This window comes from Diadema antillarum, unplaced genomic scaffold (assembly GCF_040938485.1).
Source record: "Diadema antillarum isolate AM-2024a unplaced genomic scaffold, OU_Dant_1.0 seq00000901_RagTag, whole genome shotgun sequence".
Taxonomy (NCBI): Eukaryota; Metazoa; Echinodermata; class Echinoidea; order Diadematoida; family Diadematidae; genus Diadema; species Diadema antillarum.
In genome coordinates, this window is record NW_027271761.1 from 596,974 (window position 1) to 624,777 (window position 27,804).

The 27,804-nt window shown below is 38.2% G+C and overlaps 2 protein-coding genes across 2 annotated transcripts; both read right to left on the minus strand.

The window, feature by feature from the left end:
- Window positions 1-4,414: 4,414 nt before the first annotated feature.
- Window positions 4,415-16,263, minus strand: LOC139741080 (alpha-L-fucosidase-like). The gene is made up of 8 exons (XM_071651668.1): window positions 15,681-16,263; window positions 14,006-14,112; window positions 13,139-13,269; window positions 11,959-12,092; window positions 11,542-11,639; window positions 7,601-7,733; window positions 6,885-7,055; window positions 4,415-6,372 (listed from the first exon to the last, which is right to left on the minus strand). The coding sequence occupies exons 1-8, from the start codon at window positions 16,079-16,081 to the stop codon at window positions 6,117-6,119; spliced, it is 1,431 nt and encodes a 476-aa protein (XP_071507769.1). The 5' UTR covers window positions 16,082-16,263; the 3' UTR covers window positions 4,415-6,116.
- Window positions 16,264-19,645: 3,382 nt separating this feature from the next.
- On the minus strand, window positions 19,646-26,190 carry LOC139741094 (alpha-L-fucosidase-like). The gene is made up of 8 exons (XM_071651684.1): window positions 25,631-26,190; window positions 24,967-25,073; window positions 24,350-24,480; window positions 23,312-23,445; window positions 22,600-22,697; window positions 21,786-21,918; window positions 21,273-21,443; window positions 19,646-19,932 (listed from the first exon to the last, which is right to left on the minus strand). The coding sequence occupies exons 1-8, from the start codon at window positions 25,984-25,986 to the stop codon at window positions 19,677-19,679; spliced, it is 1,386 nt and encodes a 461-aa protein (XP_071507785.1). The 5' UTR covers window positions 25,987-26,190; the 3' UTR covers window positions 19,646-19,676.
- Window positions 26,191-27,804: the final 1,614 nt, after the last annotated feature.

Sequence of the window (27,804 nt, forward strand, 5' to 3'; positions counted from 1 at the left end):
GATCCTGGGGCACAGACAAAATGAGAAAAGGCACACTTGTGAAATGATTAAATCCTGTGTGTGCTCACGTACCAGTGTCTGCCAATTATTGCCCGTACTCCCGTGCATTTTGTGCAGTTGTGCATGTGCAATTGTCTCGCACAGAGTGATAACGAATCCGTAACAGGAACTTACGTGTTCAAGTTCACCCAGAAAAGCAGGTTCGCAATTTAACTGTTTTCATTTTGAAAGATGAGCAAGGTACGCGACAACATACAAGGTATAAAGAATATCTAAGAGTGTTGGTTATCTCTTCATTGATGTGAAAATGGTCGACTCTCCAACCTTCATCATAATATGGAAGGTGTAAAACAAAACAAAAACACAGTTTAAACGACTGTCATTTCATTTGACATTGCTTTCTTTATCTGTCAGTATTAGTGCCAACTGTAGCATCAAGTCCTTTTTACCAAGTCATTCTCTCTCAGAAAATTCTTTTAAACACCAATTATCTGTGATACCACAAGGGGGATTTCCTGCATTATATTTCAAACTTAGCTATGCCAAATATAATTCCCATTTTATGTGGTCATTTTCTGTCTTATTTGGCCCACAGATTATTTAGAAATGTTGATGTATGTAGCAAAATTTCTGGCGATATTACAAAGGGCCGAAAAAACAAGAGCAAATGATAGTTTTAAAACAATGTAATACTGGTGGTTACAGATGGAGCAAAAAAGATGCTACTACATGTAATGATTATTGATAACGATAATGATTGTTATTCTAATGATAATGAACATGGTAATAATGTAAAAGTATGTTCTAATTTTACAAAACAGAGTGTTTTGGTAGTGGTCTATGTCTGTATTAATCTAATATGACCTGGGGAATAACTACTACACATAGACCTATGGTCCAAGATGGTTACAATGGCAAATATTATCCTCATACTGCAAGTTAGTTTCAATAATGAAATCACAAGAAAAAATAGCTAATACTAGAAGTCTTCATAATTTTCTTAGAAATCACCGGGGTTCTTAATATGCAGATATAAAGCTACCGATTTGGGTCATATTTTTTGTAAGTTGCCTGAAGTCCTTGAGCCGACCTTTTTTTTTTACTATTTTTTTTTTTACAAACAGTGATAGTCTCAATGCTTAAATGGCTGCTGTTGTCAAATTTCTGATATAAATCGTATGCAAGTTATTTGGATTTTCTCTCTTGTATTTCTGTGATCTGAAGTGGATGCATGTATGCTTCTTGTTTGCTCTGTAGGCTGTGTGATGCAAATGTAGAGTAATCCTGCTGAATATTGTGTAGTTGTTTATTTTTTCAATTTCTTCATTTTCTTTGCGTAATTTGCCATTTACGACAGAAGCTTTTCATTTTTTGATAGTGTATGATCCACGTTTTGTGTATCCTGTGTGCTGGTGTTGTTCAGCTGTACGTGCCTCTGAAACTCTGAGAACATGTCCAATTGTTTGTGTAATTACAAAATTGACCGATGTATGGCAGGATGTCTGAATTTCTGATGTACCATGTGCAACCCCCAAATGCATGGAGCAGAGTGCGTACTGGTGTTATGAATAGACAGCACTCACAGTGATTCAGAACACACAGTGTATATCTCTTGCATGAGTAAGATTGGTGTGTAACGTTCTCTCACTTTGTAACGTAATGGTTGGTGTATCCTGTTTTTCAAAGAGCAGTATTGAATATGTGACATGTAAATAATATGCCATAAATGTGTTTGTCTGTTACATACATTTTTTTTTCTTTTTCTTTTTTTTGCCAAGTGCTGTGTGTGTGGTTCTGCCCAGGCAGGCAGGACTTGTGGGCAGGAATGGATTGGAATTTCTCAATGTTTTACAGGATACAATTTGTGGAATATGTGTATATGTAAAAACCTACTGCTAACACAAAATGGATAGTCTATGTGTGCAAAGCTCTTGCGAATGGTCATTTTGATCAACAATTTGATATGAACGAATCATTCTGTTTATCCCCGCTATGTTAAAGATACACAGAATGAGTCGTCTGTACATTTTTATCAAATTTCTTTGAAGAGATTTATCATTTATTGTTACTTTTTTTTTTTACATGTCATTTGTAAAGTGTTGATAATATTCTTCATCATGTCATTTATCACACATTTTATTCTGCAGTGTATAAAAGAAATATATCAAACTGTTATACAAATACATGGAACTGTGATATACAATGTAGATACATAATTTCTTTTTTTTTTTCTTTTGATCACCATATAAAGGTACTGATTGAATATCAAAGTAACATGTTGCCATTGAAGAGAAGATATGAAAATTATTAAATTGCAAACAAATGGAACTTATGTTATTCTGGTAAACGTGTTTTTTATGTTTTAGTGTGTGTTTAAAATGTTTCTGTGCCTCCACAATTATTATTATTATTATTTTTTTAAATACACTCCTCAATCTGTGTCCTAGCGTTAATACTGGGGAACTTTCACAAGCACAATGCAGCCACTAGTTGAGCAGTCTCTTTTATACAAATGATATCAATTTCAGTGTATTCATTGTCCAGCAGGACATTCCTTGCATTTCAAGTCTTGAAACATGAAAACATAAAAAAAGTACAGCATCATGAAGAGTTCATGACATAATTACCTGGTACACACACACACACACACACACTCACCACACACACACACACACTATTAAAAGGCTTGTTGAGAGAAGGGATACCAAGAAGTACAAAATTTTAATAAAAATATCTCTAGTGCATTCCTGCTTTTCAAAATTACTGTATTTCAGTGATAAACATTGCAAAATTTGTATGTGTAAGTACGGTTTAAAGAAATGGTATAGTTTTGGTTGAGACGGGAATTCACCTTTTAACTTTGAGAGATAAGTAGAAACCACTTATGGAATATTAAAGAGCTTACAATTCTAAGGAGAATTCAAAGTTATTTGATGAAAATCGGTTTTAAAATGGCTGAGATGTTCGAAAAAAAAAAGTAAAACAAAGCAATCCTAGTAAAAGTGGGTCCCACCTTTTATTAGGATCACTTTGCTTTGGATATCTCTGCCATTTCAAAACCAATTTTCAGCCAATAAACTTTGAATTGTATGGTCTGAATACATATTTTGTAAGGCCCCCCCCCCCCCCCCCCTTGACACTCCGTGAAGTGTGTCACCATCGCAAAAAGCCATGTTCCCCGACTGTTTTTCTTTCAAGTCTCCCGCATCTTTTGACACCAAATCTGCAACCCTCGGGCTAGAGGTTCCGAAGTTCCGCATAATTATGTACATGCATGTCGGACCAAAAAATGCTAAAAAACGTGAATTCATGTACAATTTCAGTGCAACTTATGCGTACAGTAAAAAAAAAAACATGATTATTTTTTTCATTTTATTGATTAAAGTCAATTAACATACTTACATGCTTGCAACAATGTCGCGGACAAATTTCAGCGAAAGAACAAGGAAATACATAATTATGAAAAACAATAAAATACTTCAGAAACTTTTTTTGATAGCACTTTTCTTTTACGTACTTTTGCTAAGGCCATGAGGAAGAATATTTTCACAAATAATGTGCCTGTTTAGAGCTTTATTTAGTGATTTATGGGAATAGTCTGATAATTTTTTGAGAAATCAACTGAATATTTTTTTTTGTAGATTACGACACAGGCAGTGTGTGTGTAAATTTGTGTCGTGATCGCGCAGTTGACGGCGGAGATCCGAGGGGGTGGGGGGAGGGTGGGCCTGGGAGGCCCCCTTCCAGCTCTAGCATCTACCTAAAAAAAAAATATATATATATATAAATATATATATATATATATATATATATATATATATATATATATATATATATATATATATGTGTGTCAAATATGATTGTGAAACATCATATAATAAAGAAGTTATACAGTATAGGGGGCACAATACCCCCCCCCCCCCCCCCCTGGCCTTGAAGGGGTCAAAATAGCTTGGACTTTATAGGGTTACCAGTGATAAACAATATGTTATCAAAAGTTTAAAAGTTTCGAAGTACAGCATCATGAACAGTTCACAATGTAATTGCCCAGTACACACAGACACAGACACAGACACACATAGACACACACACACACAAACACACACACAATGAAAAGGCATGTTGAAAGGAGGGATCGTATTAAAGTGCAACATTTTAATAAAAATCTCTGGTGCATTCCTGCATGTCATAATTATTTCAGTGATGAACATCGCAACATCAAGTACATTGTATAGGTAAGATTTAATCATATTAAAGCCAAGATCGACATCGCCATTTACTTGGTTGGAAAGCAGCAAATTGGGGAAAAAAAAATCTGAAAAAGAATTATGCAAATACTTTTTTTGTCATGATAACGAATATGAGAGCTGGTATCTCCAGCAGACAAGATTTGAGGGCCAGAAAGGAGTTAACACCAGGCAAAGTTTTCAGTACAATGTGAATCATCATTATTTTTGAGTTTCAGTGCAAGCTGCTGATAAAAAGGAAAATAATTTTCCTTGGTTCAACACTACTTTCCTACATCTTCTAATAGCACAGAATCACTTTACTTAGCATTAAATTACATTTACTTTTCCAGAACGATGGTGTAAGTCAGAGCCTCTTCATTGATCAGGAGTGTATCCTCCGCTGCACTTGATCCTTCCAATATATAACCTGGGCTAATCTCATTCACACATTTATCTTAGGTGATATATTTTTTCTAAAAATCTATGCAACATACACATGGCAGGGAGGGGCGAAAACTGCTTTAGACAAAGGACCTAATGTAGTATTGACCGATTCGGGTTCGTTGAGGGCAGCAGACATTTCATGGCACTGGGCGCAGCCATAGTGGGTGTCTGAGCCGACCCCCCCTGCTCTCCCCCACCCCGGGCAATATGTTTATCACGCACTTGTAACAAAGGTTCGCGCACTAAGCAAGCATTTGCGCACTCAGTACGAGACGCCCATTGGCTAAAGCAGTTTTTCATTCTGCGCGCGTGCTAATGTAGGGAGAGGGGTGGGGAATGGGAAGGGGGGGGGTCGGCTAAGACACCCACTATGGCTGCACCCATGCCAAAAATACACATAGCGCGTCACAGAATCGGTCAATAGTACTTACTCATAGTCAAAGACACAATTCTTCCAAAGCTCTTCAAGCTTATTCTTCAGAGCATTCACAGAGCATGCAGAGACCACATCTTCTGGAAGAGAATTCCACATATCTACCATTTTGTTGGCAAAAAGTAGGACCTACAAATTATTGTACATTGTACTTCATCATATCCAATCTAGCATACCATTTCCCAAGCTTTATTGAGTGACCACGAGTTCTCCCACCACTGTTACAACACAACATGTCAAACTTACTGTGATATTGACAGTAAGTTAGTCACACAAACAAAACAAAACAAAACAAAAAAAGTCAAGGGGAGAAAGACTGTATCTTTTCTGGTCAATGATGCAAAATGAAGCCTGTATTCTTGTATGAGACATGCCATTTTGATAACTGAACAGAATGTTCCTTGACATTGCTATCATGAAAAATCTTGTGACAAGTACTGTATTGATGCAGCTCTGCAACAGAATTTGAGTTGGAACGGAATGCAATGCAGGACAGTTCACTCAGTGACAGAAATGGATTGGCTAGACATGCATTCTCTCACAAACAAATACAAACACACACACACATATATATTATATGTTCATCTGAATTAGATAGCAGCAATCCATTTTGTCCAAGAGATTCATAGCACAATGAAAATATCTACATGTACGTCCAATTGAATAATCTCGTTTTTCTTATTTTGGAAGCTCCCGATTATGGGGAACCTAGGTTACAGTCCATGAATTTTGAAACCAAACAGGTTTATATCTGCATTCACTGAACTCATATAAATATTTGGAGTAAATTCTTGCATTCAAATCAATATTTGGAGTAAATTCTATCTTATCTTAACTCATGCACTCCATTTTTGATGGTAGATGTACCTTCGAAGATATAAATTTCACAAAATCAGAATATCCTTGAGCAATTCAGACCTCTTGAATCATACTGAGGAGGCTAAAGTGGTATGGACTGAACATCCACCCCATCACCCACATTACACAGGACATCCATCCCTCATCCCCCTCTATTGGACATTCTGCAGCTTGAGTGACCACGCCCACTGACAGGGTATAGTGACTGGAGTGAGGCTGGGTAGAATGACGGTCAGTCCAGCCTGACCTGCAGTTCCTGTCCACTTGAGGGGGGCAGAGTAGCCCAGCAGGTTGACCATGGTCTGGGTGCTGGAGATGGGGTCAGACAAGACTACTTGGTTGCTGGCTGGCCAGTCCAGGAAGGTGGCGTAGACAGTGGTGACCCCACCTGTGGTCTTATTGGTGTACCTGTATTCAACATAGGAAGTGTGGAAGCAAAGTTAACCTTTGATTTGCTTTGTGTGCTACATGTAAACACATTCTTTGATAAGAAAACTCAATGAATGGAATGAAAAATTTGATTGAAAGAACAAAGGAATCCATGAATAAATCAACCAAATCATAAATGGATGAATGAGCGAAGGAATGAATTGAATGAATTAACAAATCATTGAATAAATGCAAGAATTAATAAACCAAGAGTGAATGAATGAATGAACGAATAAACGAACAAACGAACAAACGAACGAACGAACGAACGAACGAACAAATGGACGAACGAATGAATATGAGTCAGTGACGGAAGGATGGAAGCAATGCCAGCTGTCACTGCATGAATGTATATATGCTGTCAATACAAAGAATGAATGATGGGCAGAAACAAATGAGTCATTATGCAAAAGAACTGGTGAGTGTCGAGTTGAACTATCTGGTAGATGAACAAATGAATGAACAAACACTTCAGGTTGTACACCACTCACCAGACATCTGGTGTCACAGTGTCGTTCTGTTTACGCCACGGCCTGGTCTCAAAGATGGCCTCCCCGTTGACCTTCAGCCACGTCCCCATGGAGCGGAGGCGCTCTTCAAAGATGGGAACGATGCGACCGTCAGCCGTGGGTCCGATGTTCATCAACAGGTTGCCATTACAGCTGTGGAGAGAAAAAGAGAAAGATCACTCACAACTGGACTACAGGTGACTCCGATTCAAAAATGAAGTCCTTGGGACCAGCAGTTTTCTTTTATAATATCATTTTTTTTTTTTGATAGCCAAGCACCTCTGATGACAAAGAATGAGTGCTAAAGATTTTGTAGAAGACATTAGATACATTGCAGAAATAAGGTTTCAATTTAAGATTCATAAGCTGTTGCTACAGTCGACCCCCGTCATAACAAAGTCCTCAGGAGCAGCAGTTTTCTTTTGTTATATCAAAATTCCATTATAAGTGAACTATACACCATCAAAACACATAGAGCGGATAATATTGGGGCCTGAATTTTTACTTCATTGTAACTGGAATTTTGAGTGCACTGTACAGCTGTATTTGTTATGATGGGAGTGCACTGTATAAGGTGCTGTTTTGCATATATCTGCGAGAGTTCTTTCTAGGAATTTTAAATGAGCAACAACCTCACAAAAACAAACACTAAGTAAAGACAAGTGACCACTGAAGACTTGATCAAAGACTAGACTGACCTCACAGTGGTGACGAGAAGTTTGACGAGTTCATCCATGTCTAGGTAATCAGCGAGGACAGCCTCCCGCCTGAAGCCCCACGACTTACTGTCAATGGTCATGGCATTTTCCCACTTGTGCTTCTGCAGAGTTCCTGCATAATACAGAAACACACTAACAAACAAATGACCACACATACAAACATGAAGGTGTGGATTACAACACAGCAATGCTTCCAAAAGTTTAGTGCAAATATCATCACTTCACGATGCATCCAACTTGAGACACAGTCTCAAATCCTATGGAATATATCTCAATTAAAAAGTGCTTTGTAAAGGCAGTGAAATCAAAGACCATGGATCATGACTAGACTTTCAAGAGCAACCACGAAAAAGAGATAGATGAAAAAAGTGAGAGATAAATGGATAGATATTGTAAACTGTAAAACATTATACAGTCAAACTCGGATACCTCGAAGTCGTCGGGACTGAAGAAATTGGTTCGAGGTACGCGAATTTCGAGGTACGCGTACGTCGAATTTTCTTCGACTTATCCGATTTTTGTCGATGTTCAACATGGTATCTGTTACAGTGCCTACCGATTGTTTGTATGCTTGTCAATTGGATTTGAATCGACTTTAACATGAATGAATTGAATGAAAATCGATGTTCTTCTTTCATCAGTGTTTTCTGGTGGACAATTAAATGACTTATCACCATAAAAACAAAAAGAAAATACCGGTACGTAATCGAGTGCAAGACAGGGTTGCAGAACATGCGTGCTGAATGTACATTGTCGCGTCGGCGTAGGTACCCCCTCGATCACTATTCGTATTTCCTCCTTTTCTCTCTCTAAGTCATCATCTCTTACACAATATCCAACACATAAATCACAGTCTTAGCTTTGCAAACTATTAAAATTTCGCACAACTATGGGTGTACATGTAGCTCACCAAGACTGTTTAGAGCTACAGGGAGCGACGGCAATGTCGCACCGCTACGCACCGGTCTTCCATGTGTCTACCAGCAGCACTCACAGTCAGCAGACGATACCGTTAATCATTTCCAAATGTAAAAGCAACGATCTGTTATTTATTTTAGTATCATACGGAGCAAAATATTACTGTTATTCATTTCTAAATTTCCAAGCAAATACCCGACATTCGTTTTACTATCATACGGAGCCCAATATTACTGCTGTCCACTTCCAAAAGTGAAATGAATTATCTGACAATCATTTTATCATCGAATGGAGCTGAATGTTACTGTTTTTCATTGTTGAACGTCAAGGCAGACATCAGACATTTATTTTACCATCAAACGCAGCTGAATTCTAGTGTTATTAATTTCGAAATGTATAATAGCAAATATCCGACATTTATTTTAGCATCGTATGGAGCAGAATGTTACTGCTATTCACTTCCAAATGTAAAAGCAATCATGATTGTGATATTTATTTTGGAATCTTCCGGAGCCGAATGTTCTTGCTATTTACTTTCGAAAGTAAAAGCGAACATCCGACATTTATTTAATCATCGTTCGGAGTTGAATGTTATTGTTATTCATTTCCGAACGTAAAGGGATCATTCGACATTCATTTTAGCCTATTCCGGAGCTCAATGTTATCGCTATGTACTTTCGAACGTAAAAGCAAACATCCGGCATTCATATTATCATCGTACGGAGTGGAATATTATTATTTATTTCCGAACGTCAAAGCAAACATTCGAAATTTATTTCAGCATCTTCCGGAGCCGAATGTTATTGCTATTTACTTTCGAATATAAAAGCAAACATCATACGGAGTTGAATACTATTGTTATTCATTTCCGAACGTCTAAGGGATCGATCGACATTTATTTTTGTATCTTTCGGAGCCGAATGTTATCCTTGTTTATTTCCAAACGCAAAATCAAATATCTGACATTAATCTGAGCACCGTACAGAGCTGAATCTTACCGTTATTCATTTCCAAAAGTATAAGCAAACATCCGACATTTATTTTAGTATCGTATGGAGTCGAATATTACTGTTATTCATTTCCAAAATCAAAAGCAATCATCTGACATTCATTGTAGCAACTTTCGGGGCCGATTGCTACCGCTGTTCATCTCCAAAAGTAAAGGCAAACATCCGACTTTTTTTGGTGGCCCGACGTGCGTTTTGGTGGCCCCGGGCCACCGTAAGTGTCGAGCCCTGAATAAGTGCAGCTCAGTATATGAAGGATGGGCTACTTTAGTAGTGAGTAATATTGCAAGATCAGATTCCGGCTACAATGTATGGCTTCTGAGGACAGTGCTATTACTGTAATCATAAACATTTACCGAAGAGGATTGTTCGCATTAAAAAAAAGCGAAACAATCTTACGGGGCCTTGACGATTGTGCTAGAAAAGAAAAGAAAAAAAGAATACCGAAAACTCAAAAAAGATTCAAGTCAAAACAGGGGTAAAATACATGATGATTTCTTTTTTTTTTGTCTGAAAATCGTATAGCGTATTATTCCGTTACTTCAAAATTTATCAGAATAAACTGTTGTTAAATCATATCTATGCTAAATGCTATGCCTATACTTCCAGATCATATACCACACTATTTTCATAATCGCATTGCTGGAAAAAAAATATTCAGAGCTTGCGTTCTCGGGGGAGAATTAATGAAACAAACTTCGTGAAAGGAAAAAAAAGTTATACAAAAAAAAAACGCACTAGCGGGAGATTGATGTTTGGACAGTGGACCGTGATTAATGCCAAAGTTATAACTGTCAACACCTAATTAAAGCAGGTGCGCCACGACGGTTAAGAAATGTACGCGCACGGCATGACTATCACGATCGCAAATCAAAACAGAGTGGTCAAAGAAAGATGATGGGCAGAGCGTAGTGCTATTGTAAGCACTCCATGTGCACGGCTGCTATATGCATACCGTGTACGTGTGTAGGTACAGTAGGTGTTGGGGATTTTCCTTGTCAGCTGTGTACCGGGTATTTCTTTGAGCGCACGATCGTTCTGGGGGCTCAGAATATTTACAATCGAGTGTGAAAAGATTTGTGACATGTCTTCGCTGTCCACACGCGCTTCATCGGAAATGCTGAGTGATGTTTGCAATTTCAATTCGAGCAACATGCTGGGAAAAACAATAAGTTAATTAAGATCGGGACATGAGATTTCCCTTCGAGGTAACCGAACTTCGAGTTAGTTTTTTCGAGCTACGCGAATTTTAACACACGAAAACTCCATAGGAACAATCGGGACTTTCATTTTGCCTCCGAGGTAAGCGATATTCGGCTTATCCGAGTTCGAGGTATCCGAGTTTACCTGTATATTCAAGGCATGAACTTTTTCGCGAATTGGAGTCAACGGCTTTTATAGTGGCATGAAATTTTCGCAAATTGCCACTGGTGTTCAATGCATGAAGACAAGAACTTTTGCGTGCATTTCAATTTTGCAAATCTTGGTGCTCGCACAATTCGCAAAATTAAAATGCACGTGAACATTCCTCATCATACAGTATATACTTTCATACACTTTATACATAATACTTAACATACATATTATGTGTACATATGAAGAGCTCGAATACTACACAGATAAATGCAATTTTCAATGTTTTCTAAGGTCATCATAAAAAGAAGAGAAAAATTAAATCTTTCCAAAGACAATGCACTCATTAGATAACAAGAAATATTTTTTGATGATAAAACAAAAATTCACATATATACCTTAACTATTTCCTTCGTTTTTCATCAGGTTTAATCTAAAACATATAGAGTTGATAAAAATGGATATATGTCAGTTCTTGCATTTAAACTCTTCATATATAATGAAAGAGAGAGAGAGAGAGAGAGATAAATATGACTGCTTGACACACATACAGACAGCTAGATAGAGTGATTGAAAGGGAGAGATAGTGAGAGAGACAGAGAGATGGATGAGTAGGAAATATGTTATACAGTGCATGCATACCTGGACTGAATCTGTCCCCACAAGTGTAGAATCCGCCATGATGGCAGGAAATTCCTGCGCCCCAGCGGTCATTGGTGACCACCTTATCCTTGACTGGACTGGACAAACATGGCAGACAGAGTAAGATGGTCATCTGTAATGGGTCAATCTCACACATATCATCACAAAAGAGCTGAAAAGAATGTGACTTTCTACTTTGTATTCCTACTTCATTCTCATTTCTTGCTCCAGTTGAAGTAGTCTCAATAAATAGTAGAGGGTACTGCTATTCAAGCAGAATTATGAAAGTTGTATTCATTTATTTAGAGAAAATATGACATTGATGACAGTTCATGAAAGGTTTAGGCAAGGAGACATTTTGAATGGGAGGTTTAAGTCAATGTCCACAATGGCATTGTAAATAGGTTTTAGACATACCTGCTGTTGTAGAGCCAGGCCAGGAACTCGGTGCTGTTCCAGTAAGTGTCAGGGGCCTCCCAGTCCCCATCCGACCACAGGACGTCTGGCTGGTACTCATTTATGATTTCCATCAGTTCAGGCCACAGCACTTTCTATAATGGAAAATATAACCTAAATCTGCATGATGATTTGTTTTTATGCGGCTGCTAAGGAAGCAGGGAATGCTTCTATGCCAGCAATCATATGGCTGGTGGCTTATGGTCCCCTGTAAAGGACTGGAAATGACACAAAGTGCCTTGCCTAAGGGCAACCACTGCAGCGATAGACTTGAACCATGGACCTTGTCATTAATAGTATGTGGTCTTGTCCACTGAACTGCAGCAGTTCCTGGACAATCGACAATACAATTCATTTTAATTCATACTTATTTCACATCAAAGTAATGATTTATGGCAGTATTGAGTAAGACCAACTGTGTCTAGTTATACCTGAATGATCAGATTGCTTGCCTGGCAACGTGCACCCTTTCAGTACAAGCTCGAGTAAGATTTTGCATAATTGTACTTCGTAGCATTTCTTCAAAAAGCGTGCAAATTCTTTTGACTAAAAGAGGTCACAATACGTATGTGAGTTCAATGCCAGTGTTGCTTGGCTAGTAAATCTCCTGCACTTGCTTCAGAAATATACCAGGTACCTTGTAGATGAGTGTGGCCAGGTTGTACAAATAACCTCAACGTGCAGAATATACATACTGCTTTACGAGCATTAACTCTTTACAGAACATTGACACTTCTTCCTTCCCCTATTTTTTTTTTCCAAAGAATAAGAACATTTTCTACTTGGAGCATAAGGGCATATTAAGTAGGTAATCTTGAAATACACAGTTAAGAATATACAAGATACCTTGCAAATTACCATGGTTTTAATATTTATCAGTTAATATCACTATAAAGAGCAATCTGTCTGCTAGTAACCTAGCACTCAAAATATTTGTTGGCATTTTCAGTCACTTAACCTTATGGCAGCTGCAAATATTGTAAAAACTCTTGTATTTTGTACTGGAGATGGGCAAATTGTTGGCTCTATATATATGCTCTTCAGAAGTTTGGGTTCATATCTGAGAGGGTTGCATTAATGTGAGAGCCATACTAAATCAACAGCTGGTAGGGGACCTCCACTGCTGTTCATTTTACATTACCTCACAGTACTCTTGGCTGGCAAACTTGTTTGACTTGTCCTTGACGTAAAGAGGGTTGAACCACTCAAACAGCGAGTGGTAGAGTCCAAAGTGCATGCCCTTGTTGCTTCTAACTGCTGCTGCCAGGTCACCTGTACAAAAGAGAGGATTCATTGGTTACTGAAACCTTTTTATTCTTTGTGAGTGACAAAAATCAAATTTCAATACAACAAAGCCTTTACATTCCCATATCATTAAAAAAAAAACAACAAAGAAGTAACTACAATATTATGTGCAGTGTTATTCTTTCTGTGTGTGGCATGATTTATTCCAATATGGCAAAGGCACCCTCAAAGAAAGCCCTTTCAGCGCATTCTTTCAAGAGGCAGTAGCCACATTGGAGGAAGAAGGGAGAGAATGAGTAAGAGGAAAACTAGTGGGAGGATGAACATCCAAAGATAGGACCAAGGTATGTCTAAAAAAGCAGATAGTCAATTTTGAGGTATATCCTAAACAACAAACATATCTCTTGATGGGTTTAGTACTGATAAACATCAGTCTGGATTTTGACATTACTATATACTTCCATGTGCTACAACTTCTATATCTACTGCAGATATCACTGTTTCTACTTTTAGTATCACAATCATCAGAAACAATATCTTCATTATGATTTGGCATTTTCATTATTAGTGTCATCATTATTATCATTGTGATCATTATGTCACCATCACTACCATCATTGTTATCATGATTCACTAAGTACTACTCTTATTACTTCTAAACTGAAATATCATTATGACAGCTAGTTACAAAATTACATTGTACAGTAAATGGCTTTTTTGTCTGGTCTACCAGATTTGATTTCATGGAACTTGCTGATCTCACCGACAAGATCTCTTTGAGGTCCCACATCCATAGAGTTCCAGTTCCACGAATAATTGGAGGGCCAATTTGTGAAGCCTTCGTGGTGCTTGCTGGTGAGGACAACATATCTATTAAAAGGGGAAGCAGATTGACAATGTGGCATGACATCAGGGACTATGATGCAAACAAACATGCAAAACAAATTAGGTGAATGAGAGTCACAGCCCAAGCCTGTCTTGTATTTGCACTTATGATATTCATATCCTTTATAACCTTTTTTACAAGCTCTATTTTTCCCCTCTTCCAGCTCCTTTATCCATCTTTCATTTTCTCATCTCTTTAACTTAAGTTTTACAGTTTTACCCATTCATCAGTGTACTTGTATGTACAGTGCACTCCCATTATAACAGACACAATTATAATGACATTCCAGTTACAACAAAGTTTAACTTCAAGCTGGAACATTAACCACTCTATGTATTTTTATTGTTTATTTGTTCAATTATAACAAAATTTTGATAAAACGAAAGAAAACTGCTGGTCCCGAGGACTTTGTTATAACAGGAGTCCACTGTACATTTGCACCCATTTACTGTTTTATATCATGTGATAAAGTATGTACCCTGTTACTGAAGGAGGCAATATTTCATTTTTGTGTGCATGTGTTTTCTTTTGTTCCTTGCAAATTCGAAGGAATCATTTGATCAACGCTGAAAGATGCACATGTACAAATGCTTGTATATCTTAATCTTATTATTACCAGAGAAATATACGGAAGAGGAGCATATAATCCCCATATTCCACTAAAACTATAATCTAAGACAATTTATGCATCATTGCCAATGTACAAATGTACATCTTCTGATGATGATGTACCGGTATACCACAAGACAATGTCAGCTGACACCAGTAGAGACAACTTAATTATAACTGCATGACCAAAAACTACCATTGTAGGCACCTACCAGTACTTCACCACTGGCCATAGGCCCAATAACCTACCTGGCAGTAAGTTACAGTGATTACCTAAATATTTAAGAGAGTGTGGCAATAAAACTGCCCCATGAGACCATGAAAATATACAATATCCCCCAGCCCAAACCTACACAAAGCAAAAACAGACAACTCAACTGCACACAAAATGACATCGTCGACACACATTTTCCGCTTCACTGACCCACCAAACCTCTGCACACAATGGGAAATAGAATTCCACAAGTGAAAAGAATTGGTCACATACAACTGATCGAGCTTCTTAAAAAAGATCCAGCAGCTAAAATAGTAAAATTACACACTGTGGAGCATTTTAGACATATCGGTACCTTTCACAATGCAGCCTTGTAAAATTGTTAAAATTGTCAAAGTTGTAGACGTGTTCAGCCCTGTCATTTGATGAAGGAAAATTAATTTAGACGTTTCGTCTCTCTGTTACTTATAGTGTTACTAGTAGTCTCACTACTTAAACAGTTAGATTCTAACGTTAGATTTCTACATTTCTTTTAATTCAGTTAAAATTCATCTGTTTAATTTGGAAAGAGTTCCTTGGACTTGGGTACGTCACCGTACGTGCCGCCAATAACCTATCAAAAAGCCTTTCAAAACAAACTTGCATATCTGATCTAGATCTACAAGTTCGGGTATCGATCCTGGATATTACTTTACCACTGTGTGATAGAAAAATACCAAAATATCTTACTTTGCCCCCGATGCTTTCAGCACACTCGCCCACTCGTTCGGGTCAAAGAATTCTGCGTGAAAACTCGGCGCGAAGTCAGGGTAGGTGAAACCTGGTCTGTAGTTGTCTTCCATAAACTGGATAATGTCTTTGTTCTTCCCGACTTTCCAGTTATACCAGAACCATTCAGAACTGAAACTCGGCACGCTAAATACGCCCCAGTGAATGAATATTCCGAACTTCGACTGATCGTACCATGCTGGCAACGGACGGCTGTCTATGGAATCCCAGTTCGGTTGATACTGTGCACTAACGTTACACGTACTGACAACAAGCAACACAACAAATGCTACAGGAGCGAAAAACGCAGAGTATCGGTATCTCTTTTCGCACTTCATTGTAGCTACGTACAGTACGTACATTCACTCAATTACCCGCCGAAAAAAATGTCTCTGATCTCTCTCTGTAGGCTTCAGTTTCCTTCAATGAAATAAACGGCTACTAAATGGTGGAACAGTCTGATTAGCATCCCACTTAACTTCGACCCCTTTACAACATTTACCCTTCGTTCACTGGTCATGAATGGAGAGTTACCCTTTTTTCGCGTACGTATACATGCAATCATCTGAATCACATGCATTGTTTACGAGGACACTGTTATGCAAAAATGTGCACACTCGATCCCATCAACACATAGAAGGGGGCGTTGTATCACGTGATACTTGTACACAGTCTGCCAAATCAGATACAATGTACTAATATTAAAGTTGTCTTTAATACTACATGTAGACTCTATGGATCAAGGACGTTTTACTAGTGTGTGACAAAATTATGCAAAAGAGATTTGCTAGTATTTTTGTAACTTCATCTATGAGACAAGGCATATTCTCTTTATTTCAGTCTTTAGTTTGTGGGTAAAGAATAAATGCTCACAAACACACACAAAATATTGGTTTGGGTCTAGATTCAAAGAATATGATTCTGTCACCTGACTTTTGAAGTACTGTAGTTACTGTACCCTTTTACGCAAGTTACTAGTACGTGGTTTAAATCGTCAGACCCTAATGAAGGTACGGGGGAGCTGGATACGTGTTACAAAACTGGAAATTAGCGGAGTCGCGTCTCTGTGCATGGGACATGACCGACCAAGAATTATATATACATGTAATACAATGTATATATACATACTGTAGTAATCATATATATATATATATATATATTTTTTTTTTTTTTTTTTTTGGGGGGGGGGGGGGTGGGGCCAGAATGGCCCAAATTCACGAAGGTGGTTTAAAGGTGGGAGCATTCCTATTGTTGCCAGAGTTGGCATAATTACGGGTATGCTTTCTGGCATTTTAGACGTTTCAGCATTTAGCATTATGCTGGACATAATTTGCTGTTTTTAGCATAATTCTAGTAGCACAATTGCTACAGAAAGGAAATCTCCAGGCGATTTGTGTACTGTGTACCTCTTTTTGGTTGGTTTGTTAGTTTAGTGAGCTGATTTCTGGCAAAAAGTTGTGAAGATGTGTTTTTTGCATTTTTTGTTTTGTTTTGTTTTTTGTTCTGTTTTGTTCTGTTTTGTTTTGGATATTGAGCACCACAGCTCAGTTGGGAGCATAGAATTTCAGGGCCTAAAAAGAAAATTAATCACAACACCAATTACTGGTACTTTCTGTAGGTTCCATCATCATATTCTGTTGAGTGATTCTGGGCAGTTGTGTGTTGTGGTTGTTGTCTTGTTTGTTTTTTGTTTGTTTGTTTTTTGTTTGTTTGTTTTTTGTGTGTCTTATTTTTGCTTGATTTGGGGAGAAAATGTTGACAAGAGATGCACAAGATCAGGTGAGATGCATCATTAAGGTTAATACATGTATATACAAAGATTTTTATTTGTTCTACATATCATTTGACAGATTGTTGTTTACAATTTGTGCATAGTACTTGCTAAATGCACATTTAGGCAATGATGCACTCACTTAATCAGACTAATGGTAACTTGCATTTATATAGTGCATAATAATCTACAAGATTCTCTATGTCCATCCAGTCAGGAAGAAATACTGTACTGGTGATAAGTTAAAACCAAAAATATGTTAATGATGAGTAGCACACAATTGATGTATCAAAATGACAGGCACGGTGCCTGGAACTGTACATGTAAGTAGATACTTTCACACACTATAGACAAGTACAACGGTGCAATTAGGTACACCAAAAATTCAACCCTGTGAACCATTCCAGATACTGCCATCAGAAAGAGGTAATCCTCTAAATCCATACTATCAAACTACATTTGAAACTTGTTAACAAGCAAACAGATATACACCATAAGCATTCCTCTGGAGAAAACAATTGACATATGAATACTTGTAACATTTTAACCACATCAACACATAAACATTTAGCTACAAATCATGACACTGTTTTTTAACCCTTAATCCTTGTGACTTTGAGTGTCTGGGGTTTCAAGTCTTCAACCTCTAAACCATATCACAGCAGGAACAGTTTTGGCATCAAAACTATTTAAATGAAACAAAATGATTTGAATTTTGGTCTGACTCCCCCCCCCCCCCCCAAAAAAAAAACAACAACAACAACAACAACAACAACAACAACAACAACTCTCTAGTACACTGTACACAGCAGTCAAAATGTAGTAGCATTATACAATGTACTAAATTTAAAAAAATAATACTAATAATAATAAAAACTTCTCTACCCTAGACTGCAATTTCAGGTATGGTTTTATGGCATCAGATAGCATCCCATGATGACTTGTAGGACTTTGACTTAGACTGGTGAATATGCCTACATATTGTAAAGAATGATTGTCTTTAAAAAAAGGAACAAAAACAAAATCAAGCAACTGTTATTACACATATAATAATATAATAATAAACACTGATATCAAATCTACATATCTTGGTGCCATTATTGATACATATTAGTCCATTTTTGATATAGGTAATACATGTACATAACACAGAAATGCACACAACATCTTGAGAGAATTAACAGTACCTGTAAATACATGTACTACTATACACAGCACACAGATACAAGAAACATCTTTCAGATATATTATTTCTGGAATACATCTTGTATAACAGAAACAGCGTAAAGACGAAATGAAACAGAGACATAGATACTTGACCTATTGCCATGGTAACACACTAAGTCCCAGACACTGTAGCTGACAGAGATTTATTTAATCAGATATGATCAAATTTTCTTTGGTTTTCAGCCTCTTTATGCAATATTACACATGAGAGAGAGTATTACACTTTTCCTGTAATGGCAACATTACAGCCAAGGTATGACATTTCAAACAAAATTTTGATATTAAGTTTTCCTTACCTCTTGAACTGAAAGAGGTGCACCTTACAGACAGAACATACACATATTTGCATCTTTTACTTTTTCACATACTTACAAGCACAATTAATTAACTGGATCTGTTGTGAATATTGCCTTAAATGCAGTAATGTAAGAAATACTAGACGCATTCCCGTAAATAATAAATCATCCTCAAGTCAATACTGTGGCAAGGCCATGTATGACTTTAAACCTGCAATCAACAATTATGGGCTCCTCTAACAAACTCCCAGCACACAAAGAATACAATGGAAGACACTGTGGGTAGTAACAAATAGTTCTTGGTTTTGGATATAGCAAAGCTCTTTGGCTTAAGAAAAAAATTTGATTAGAATTTCATATTATTCTAACTACATGAAGATACAGCCTCTTACTAGGGATATGCTGTGACTCTCCCACCAAGTGAATTTATGGAATTTTGTTCAAAATATATCTCACCTTTTTTTGTGTGTATTTCCTTGCAAATACATAGTCTTGCAATTATGTCGCCATTGTACACATGATACAAAGGGATAATAAAAATTTCAGACAAATAGAAACAAGAAAGGCTGATGACCTGAGACCATCTTTCATCAGAGAGGAAACTTCTACTTTGGTCATGAAATGGTCTCTGATTCTTATCTACTTTGTTTTGTCCTTTATTCCCTACTGGACATTCTGCAGCTTGAGTGACCATGCCCACTGACAGGGGATTGTGGCCGGAGTGAGGCTGGGCAGAATGACGGTCATTCCCACCTTACCAGGGGTTCCTGTCCACTTGAGGGGGACAGAGTAGCCCAGCAGGGTGACCATGGTCTGGGTGCTGGAGATGGGGTCAGACAAGACCACTTGGTTGCTGGCTGGCCAGTCCAGGAAGGTGGCGTAGACAGTGGTGACCCCACCTGTGGTCTTATTGGTATACCTGTAATCAACACATGAAGCATGGGATGAAAGTTAAGCGGTGATATGTTTCAAATGCTACATGTATACACATGCTTTGATAAGAACATTCTCTGAACGAATTGAATGAAGCATTCAAATGAAAGAATTAATACACTCAAAAATCAATCAAGCAACCAATTCTCGCCACCGACAATAGGCGATATCAAACCTCTCAGGCCGGGGCAGTAACTTCTGGTTTCATGCGTGCGATCTAGCTCGATGCATGGCCTGTGCATGTGGTGCACCTCTACTGCTCGGCGCACGGATATTAGTCCAGTTTTTTCCTTTTAGCATCATCAGAAGTACACTCTGCTGCCTCACAGAAAAACCCCATGGTGTAATGGATAGTTTTATTTGGGAAATAAACAAACTAAAGTCTAAACAAATATATTTCTTTGGATCCAAAACAAAGCTGGCAAGTTCGCCAATAGAAAAGCACCCAGGCAAATGAATAACCAGAAGTTACTGCCCCGGCCCTAGAGGTTCGATATCGGAGGTATCGTACGATATCACTTGATATCGCCTTGATATCGCCTACTGTCGGTGGTGAGAATTACTGAATGGATTAATTTGGATAAATTACCTGAATGAACATATGTGGGCAAGGATGAATGAGTGAAAGAATTAACAGCTTGCATGAATTGAATGATTGAATGAATGTGTAAGTGAGTAAATTAGTGAATGACTGAATGATAAAATAAATGTAAGTGAATTAGTGAATGAATGAATGCAGGTGTGAATAAATTAATGAGTGCATGAATGAACTAGAAAAGCACTCTGAGAGCGCAGTTATCCGCCAAGCATGCAGCTAATTTCCACCACTGATCTTGTTCTTCTATAGAGATATCAGTGATTTCCACCCATACGTACTTATATAGCATTGTGTGCAGAGTCGCCCGATTTCCCAATATAGAAGCCTTTGTTACGTCATAAACCCTCAGCTGCACGGCGCGCCTCGCCCTAGCAGAAACTAGAGCACGCTCTTTAGTGCGCGCATGCAAACCTCAAATATGCGCAGCCTGAACTCGCAAGTTAATAGACCTTACCTGCCAAAATATCAAAAATCCTTCATAAATTCCCCAAAAATTCTCGGATCACTACCAAAAGTTAATCGTTTGGTACTTGTGTCATTCTCAACCTTTCCTGCAAGTTTCATCCCAATCCATTAACTACTTTTTGAGTTATGTTGTGCACGGACAAACTAACAAACGAACAAACCAACGTTAACGAAAACATAACCTCCTCCCTTGGCGGAGGTAATGAATGAATGAATGTTAGAACATATGAATGAGTGAACAGTAGAGGAAATACATCACTCACCAGACATCTGGGGTCACAGTGTCGTTCTGTTTACGCCACGGCCTGGTCTCAAAGATGGCCTCCCCGTTGACCTTCAGCCACGCCCCCATGGAGCGGAGGCGCTCCTCAAAGATGGGAACGATGCGACCATCAGCTGTGGGTCCGATGTTCATCAACAGGTTGCCATTACAGCTATAAAGGAACAGAAGTTACCAGCATTACAATGGTTATACTTCACCTGCATTTGGACAGTGCACAATATGATCAACAAAAATATGAAATGTAGCAAAATTGGGGTCAACTTTTTTGAATAGACAGGCTAACAATCTGTTGTAAGGAGTTGCAGGCTCTCAATCTATTTAAAATCTGTTGATCTTCAGAGCACTTCTCACTCATGTACACAAACTCTATCAGGATGACAAATGGCATCTGCTTATCATGTCCCACAAACCATCTGCCACCTCACCATACAAGATCTAACTGTTGTACAAGTATGTCAAACAAGTTTCAACCCAGACCCAAGTCTATACTGACCTGACAGTGCTAACTAGGAGTTCGATGAGTTCGTCCATGTCCAGGTAATCAGCGAGGACGGCCTCCCGCCTGAAGCCCCACGACTTCTTGTCAATAGTCATGGCATTCACCCACTTGCGCTTCTGAAGGGTCCCTGCAGAAATGAAGGCATACAGTATGTGCATATTACTTCAGGTTTAGTGGCAGGTATGGTGGAGCATTTCATGTGCAGATATGCACCGCTGATCCACAAGGAGAACATCAAGAGTTTGGCATATTCACAGGGATCCAGGGGAGGTGCCTTAACAAAATCAAAGGGGGGCGCACGGCTCCCGCCCCATTTTCTTCTTTTTATTTCTTTTTTTTAAACAAAACAAAGAATAAAGTGGGGGTGCGCACCCAGAGCACCCCCCCCCCCCCCTGGATCTACCACTGCATCAATACTTCAGGTGCCAGAATGTTTGGAAGAAGGTTGCAAGTTTTGTCTGAGCCAGATGTTACCCCTTTGAGAAAAGAGGGAATTAGACCATATGATGACAACCAACATCTCCAGACACTTGCCAAAAACAAAACAAAACAAAAAAAGTAAACAAATGGAAAAAAAAAAGCATTTGCACCCTTTGCATATCCTAGTAGCAGATTTAGGCAAAAAATTGTTGTCATATACCCTTATATGACAACATGCTCTATAGATCTTTTTGTTTAACTGTCTTTTTTTTTAACCGTCTTTTTTTAAAACACTTACTGCTAAATATTCCTTAAGAATAAAAGAATGTAAGGAAAACAAACAAATAGCATTTGATCCCAAGGAAATACTACATTGCTTTAAACACACCTGGGCTGTATCTGTCTCCACAAGTAAGCACTCCACCATGGTGGCACTGGATGCCCTGTCCCCATCGGTCATTGGTCACTACTTTATCTTTGACCGGACTGACAAAAACAACAACAAATAAAGAGAAAATGACATGAAAGTAAGTTTGCAATCATATCACTACATCTTTTTCTTTTAGTGTGCTAACTTTCCGATTACAAACAAGACTAGTAGATAGAACTTGAAGACTTCATGTTGATTGATTAAATTATGATACTTTTTGTTGGGAAAATATTCATAATGTGCTGCAACCTGATGAAACAGGGAAAAATACATGTATAAGAAACTTGCATTAATACAAAAATACAATTATTGCTACCGGTACCACTTTAAAAGATATCTGTGCAGTTGATTACTTCCTTCTTTTCAAACCATGACTTTAACATGTAAATCATCAGAAATGCAAACTACAAAGAGATTCTTGTATGATTTGAACACTTGCACAAGTGTCAAATAAAATGAGACCTGGCAAGTTTGATGACCACATAGGCTGGCACTTGGTGAAAGCTTTGTCTATTTTTGTTTGTCTAGCAGTTTTTTATTGTTATTGTAGTTTTGTTTTGTTTTGGTTTTGGTTTGGCTTTGGGTTTTTTTTTCTTTTCTTTTTTTTTGTGGGGGTGGTTGTTGTTTGATTTGTTTATTTGTTTGTTTTATACTGCCTTTGGCTGTCTACCTGCTGTTGTAGAGCCAGGCCAGGAACTCTGTACTGTTCCAGTAAGTGTCAGGGGCTCCCCAGTCACCATCGGACCAGACCAGATCTGGCTCATACTCCGTCACAATTTCCATGAGTTCGGGCCATAGCACTTTCTAGGGGGATAAAAGAGAGAGCAAGAGAACAACTCAAATGGCAAATGAACACAACTTCACATAACACCCTCTGAACTCATGGCAGAATTATGGTAAAATGTGAAACTTTAAATACAACTACTACCTTCAGATCAATTTCATTGAGGGAGATGCTCAAGCAGAAGATATGCATGCAGAAAATAAAATTGTAATATGTTAAAGATTACCACTTACAAAGACTAACCAACATGTCATGAAATTGTTTGGTGTACTAGTGGTCACATTTCACATTGATTTGACATTTGTGGCATAATATTGGATTTTCCTACTACATTTCAATGTGAATAGAACACAAATTATGTGCACAAAATACTCAGCAGTTTGACTTCTCAAACATATATATAGTGGATAGTATTAAAGTAAAAAACAAAACAAAACAAATTTGTCAAAGTTCATAAGTTCTTCAGTCCATATCCACCCACATCCAGTCTTTATTCTTTTCTTGTTAGAACTATCATTGCTTGCTCACGTGCTGCGTGTGAGTTACCCAAGTGTTTAGAATCGTGCACTCAATACTTTAAAACCTTTACATAGAGTCAAAAGGGGCCTGAGCTTTCCATCCTATCAGAATCTTCGTCAGAGGCAAAATGACAAACAGGGAGGGGAAAGCAATCACAAGTAAGGAATACACACAACAAGAACAGTCACGGGAGGGCTAGGGACACAGAACGAAGAAAACAAAAGGGAAGGGTTGGAGGTCATGGGCAAGGAGCCCAGCAGGTACAGGGAGGAGGATTAAAGCAGGAAGGTGGACAGACAAAAGGCAGAGGAGGGTCAGTGATAATCCTGAAGACAATGGGGGGCAACCTGTGAAGGATAAAGATGAATAGTTTTCAGCAGCCTTTTTTTGCTACCTTTATGTTACCTCACAGTACTCCTGAGTGGCAAAGTTGTTGGACTTGTCCTTGAGGTAGAGAGGGTGGAACCATTCAAAGAGAGAGTGGTAGAGGCCAAAGTGCATTTTGGTGTTGCCCCTCACTGCAGAGGCCAGTTCACCTGTCAAATGGACAAGTACATGCGGTATAATGCAGAAAGAGTGCGGTATCGACTCAAAGATTCCACTGACAATAAAAATAAAAATGATGATTTTAAATACCAACAACAATGATGAAGATTAATGATCAATACTGATGCAGAATGAAATAAGGTCTACAACATCAATGCTATTCTAAATCAAGGTGTACTAACAACTTTGCTAACATATAGATGAGAAGATCATTGACAAAGTAATGTCATCTGTATTTTACTTCTGTGCATTTTGACTATTCTTTTAAGCAATAGTTCCTCATATACAAATCAAGTTTCAAAGGCACGAGTGCCTACATCTCAAATGTTCCACTTCACGCAAATTATAGGCCCTATGTTTTTAGCATGAATACAGTAACGGTGTTATGCCAACTTCTTAATTTTTTTTTTTTTTGAGGGGGGGGGGGGTGGAGGATAGTTCAAATTCATTAAGGAAGTTTGGACAGAATATCATACCAACAAGATCCCTCTTTGGGCCTACATCCATAGAGTTCCAGTTCCAGGAATAGTTGGAAGGCCAGTTGGTGAAGCCTTCATGGTGCTTGCTGGTGAGGACAACATATCTGAGGATCAGAAGAAACACTGAATATTTTTAAATCTGATTTCTACTCTATGTAAAAATGGAAAGAATATAAATCTGTCCCTAAAAAATTTACGAGAATATTGCTATAAGTACAACATGATGAAATACAAGTTTTTAACAGCATCAAAGCTAGTGAGTGTATCATCAACTAGAGATACACCTGGTTCAGAACACAGGACAACTGTTTAAAGTCACCTATCTATGGCAATCAAGACTTCCAATATTGAGCAGTAGAACAGGTGTAAATCACAATATTACTTGCATTGTTGGTTCCAGAATCCCACTTCTGAATATCAATACATGATGGTGGAATTCTATCTCTTTACCTCGACCTATCTAGACTCTGCTAGCTAGCTATACTAGCACCATTAATCTGCAGAAGTCACTAGTATTTAGAAGTAAATTTATACACCAGCAGTGTCATGGAAATAGTCGAGAATGTCATCACAGGTGTAAAGTAAACTTAAAGTAAACTTTTAAAAGGTGGAAAGAGAGAAAAATGAAAGAGAGTGTAATCTAATCTTATTTAATTCTTACTTTGCACCTGATGCCTTCAGAACTTCTGCCCACTGATCAGGATCGAAGAACTCAGCATGGAACATGGGTGCAAAGTCTGCGTATGTGAAGCCTGGTCGGTAGTTTTTCTCCATGAAATCAACCACCTCCTTGTCCTGTCTGCCTTTCCAGTCCTTCCAGAACCATTCGCTGTAGAAACTCGGCACGCTGAACACTCCCCAGTGAATGAAAATACCGAACTTGGATTCGTCATACCAGGCGGGTAGGGGTCGGCTGTCAATCGAGTCCCAGTTCGGCTGATACTGAGCGCTGCCCTTCAGAAAGAGAGCCGCTAAAATGCAGCAAGCGATCTGAAGCAAATTTCCGAGACTGTACATGTTTGACTTGGTAATTGTCGTGTTTTCAATACGTTGCTTCTCCAATCAAGGAGTTATTACTACTCCTTGGACGGTCAAATTCACGCTACAGACGTCTTTGACTGCTCCCTACAATACAGTAGGCACATGCCGTATATATGGGGATAGGTAAAGTGGTGGTGGCCACTGACGCTAGACCGATCCGTATGCGTACGTGGTGGTGGTTGTGACGCGCCGACGTAAACATTACATAAGAAGAAAGTGAATTGTCACATGATACATCAGATTAGTCTTTGAAGCAGACTAGTTTTAGTCATTGCCCTTCAGCGCAAGGAATTTAGATGTGTTTCCCGCCTGACTTATCCCCAAAATACTTGGTACAATATTCTAAAAATATGTGACTTTAAAAACTTTATTGACGCCCTTGCGCATTTCATCGATATGAATGATTTATAGCGTTTCATGACGCTTCATACAATTTACATGCACTGTAGGGGGATAAGAAAAAAGAATATTTACTCACGTCACCTGACACAAACAAGATTGACTTTCTCCCAATGAACGAGCAGGGAGGTGATGCTGCAGTCCCACCTCCCGTGGAGAATCAACCTGTGAAACCGTGCAACCTAACTGAGTAGTCAAGTTGCTTAGTGAAATCAAGGAGGTACTAGTACCTCCTTGGTGAAATTACCGTTACACGGCGGATAACTAACAGCACAAAATTTGGAGAGATGATGATCCCTTAAGGCCCTCTCATTGATATTAGAGAAGGAGTTTCATGCAGCGAAAAATAGCCGTCGGCTCCAATTCGCGAAGCTACATGCCGCGAAAGTAACACTGCATTCATGTATACCGATGGAGCAGATCGAGTAACAGAAAAGAGGTTTAGATTATTTTATTGTAATTGTTTCCCTCATGAACTGGAAACCATGAACCCAATCTTGAAGTCCCTGATCAACCAAGCATTTGAAATAATGGAGGTGCATGGTTGAATCAATAACCGATTTTCAAAAGAAATAACCGATTTTTCAATAAAAAATGCTGTTGAGGTGCTATTACAGTGCGATGTATATTCCCAGTTCCCAGTTATGTATGATAATCAACGAAACAGTTTACTTCATCGAATTATTAGTTTCTATCCTAATATTATAGTTTAATTTAGCCACTTTTTTTATTTTGGTTTTGTGTTTTTTGTCCCGCCTATTGTCGGAGCTTCTCCGGATTTTCAGTCATTTGAAAAGAGAAGGCAGACATTATAAAGATTATGATTATTTCTCTATAATATACGGGAGACACACGAGCCTACATTTCTTCACTTACTTCATCAATAATTTTATATAAATGTTACACATGTGCCATTACTTGCCATGGTCATTGATTCTGAATAATAATTTTATGCATAAATCTTACTTTCATTGTTATTTTTCCTATAGGGCCCTAAGTCTGTAAATGTCTGTGTTTATAGGGCTATATCCCTTCATCCGTTTCATTTTCATTTCCTAGGCTCAAATTTTGACTACTCCAGCATGTTACATCAACTATAGGCCTACATATCTACGCCGTCTTGTTTAATTTTCCTTTAAATTAGGAAAGAGAGAAAAGAGATCATATATTTCTTACTTCCCATTGAAAGAGGCGTAATGTGTATGTTTGATTAACACGTGAAGTTTAAATCTTTGTACATGTCATAGTTCACAGACCGTATGAATTTTTCTTTTCTTTTCTGGTGCATCATGGGAGTTTATGTTTAATATAGCTGAATTGAGAATGTCGATTCGATTCCATTGCTCTAGGTTCCATTGATATTAAAAACGAACTGTTCGAAATCCTCTTTTATGT

Bases quoted from the DNA above. Each gene is read 5' to 3' on its own strand.
- LOC139741080 (XM_071651668.1), bottom strand. From the start codon at position 16,081: ATGTACGTACTGTACGTAGCTACAATGAAGTGCGAAAAGAGATACCGA. The intron at 11,640-11,958 runs GTATGTCTAAAA...ATGTTTGTCCAG, and splicing joins GCCTGGCTCTACAACAGCAG to TCCAGTCAAGGATAAGGTGG. The intron at 6,373-6,884 runs GTGAGTGGTGTA...TGTTGAATACAG, and splicing joins ACTGTGACACCAGATGTCTG to GTACACCAATAAGACCACAG.
- LOC139741094 (XM_071651684.1), bottom strand. From the start codon at position 25,986: ATGTACAGTCTCGGAAATTTGCTTCAGATCGCTTGCTGCATTTTAGCG. The intron at 23,446-24,349 runs GTAACATAAAGG...TTATCCCCCTAG, and splicing joins CCACTCAGGAGTACTGTGAG to AAAGTGCTATGGCCCGAACT. The intron at 21,919-22,599 runs GTGTGTTTAAAG...TCATTTCTGCAG, and splicing joins TGGAGACAGATACAGCCCAG to GGACCCTTCAGAAGCGCAAG.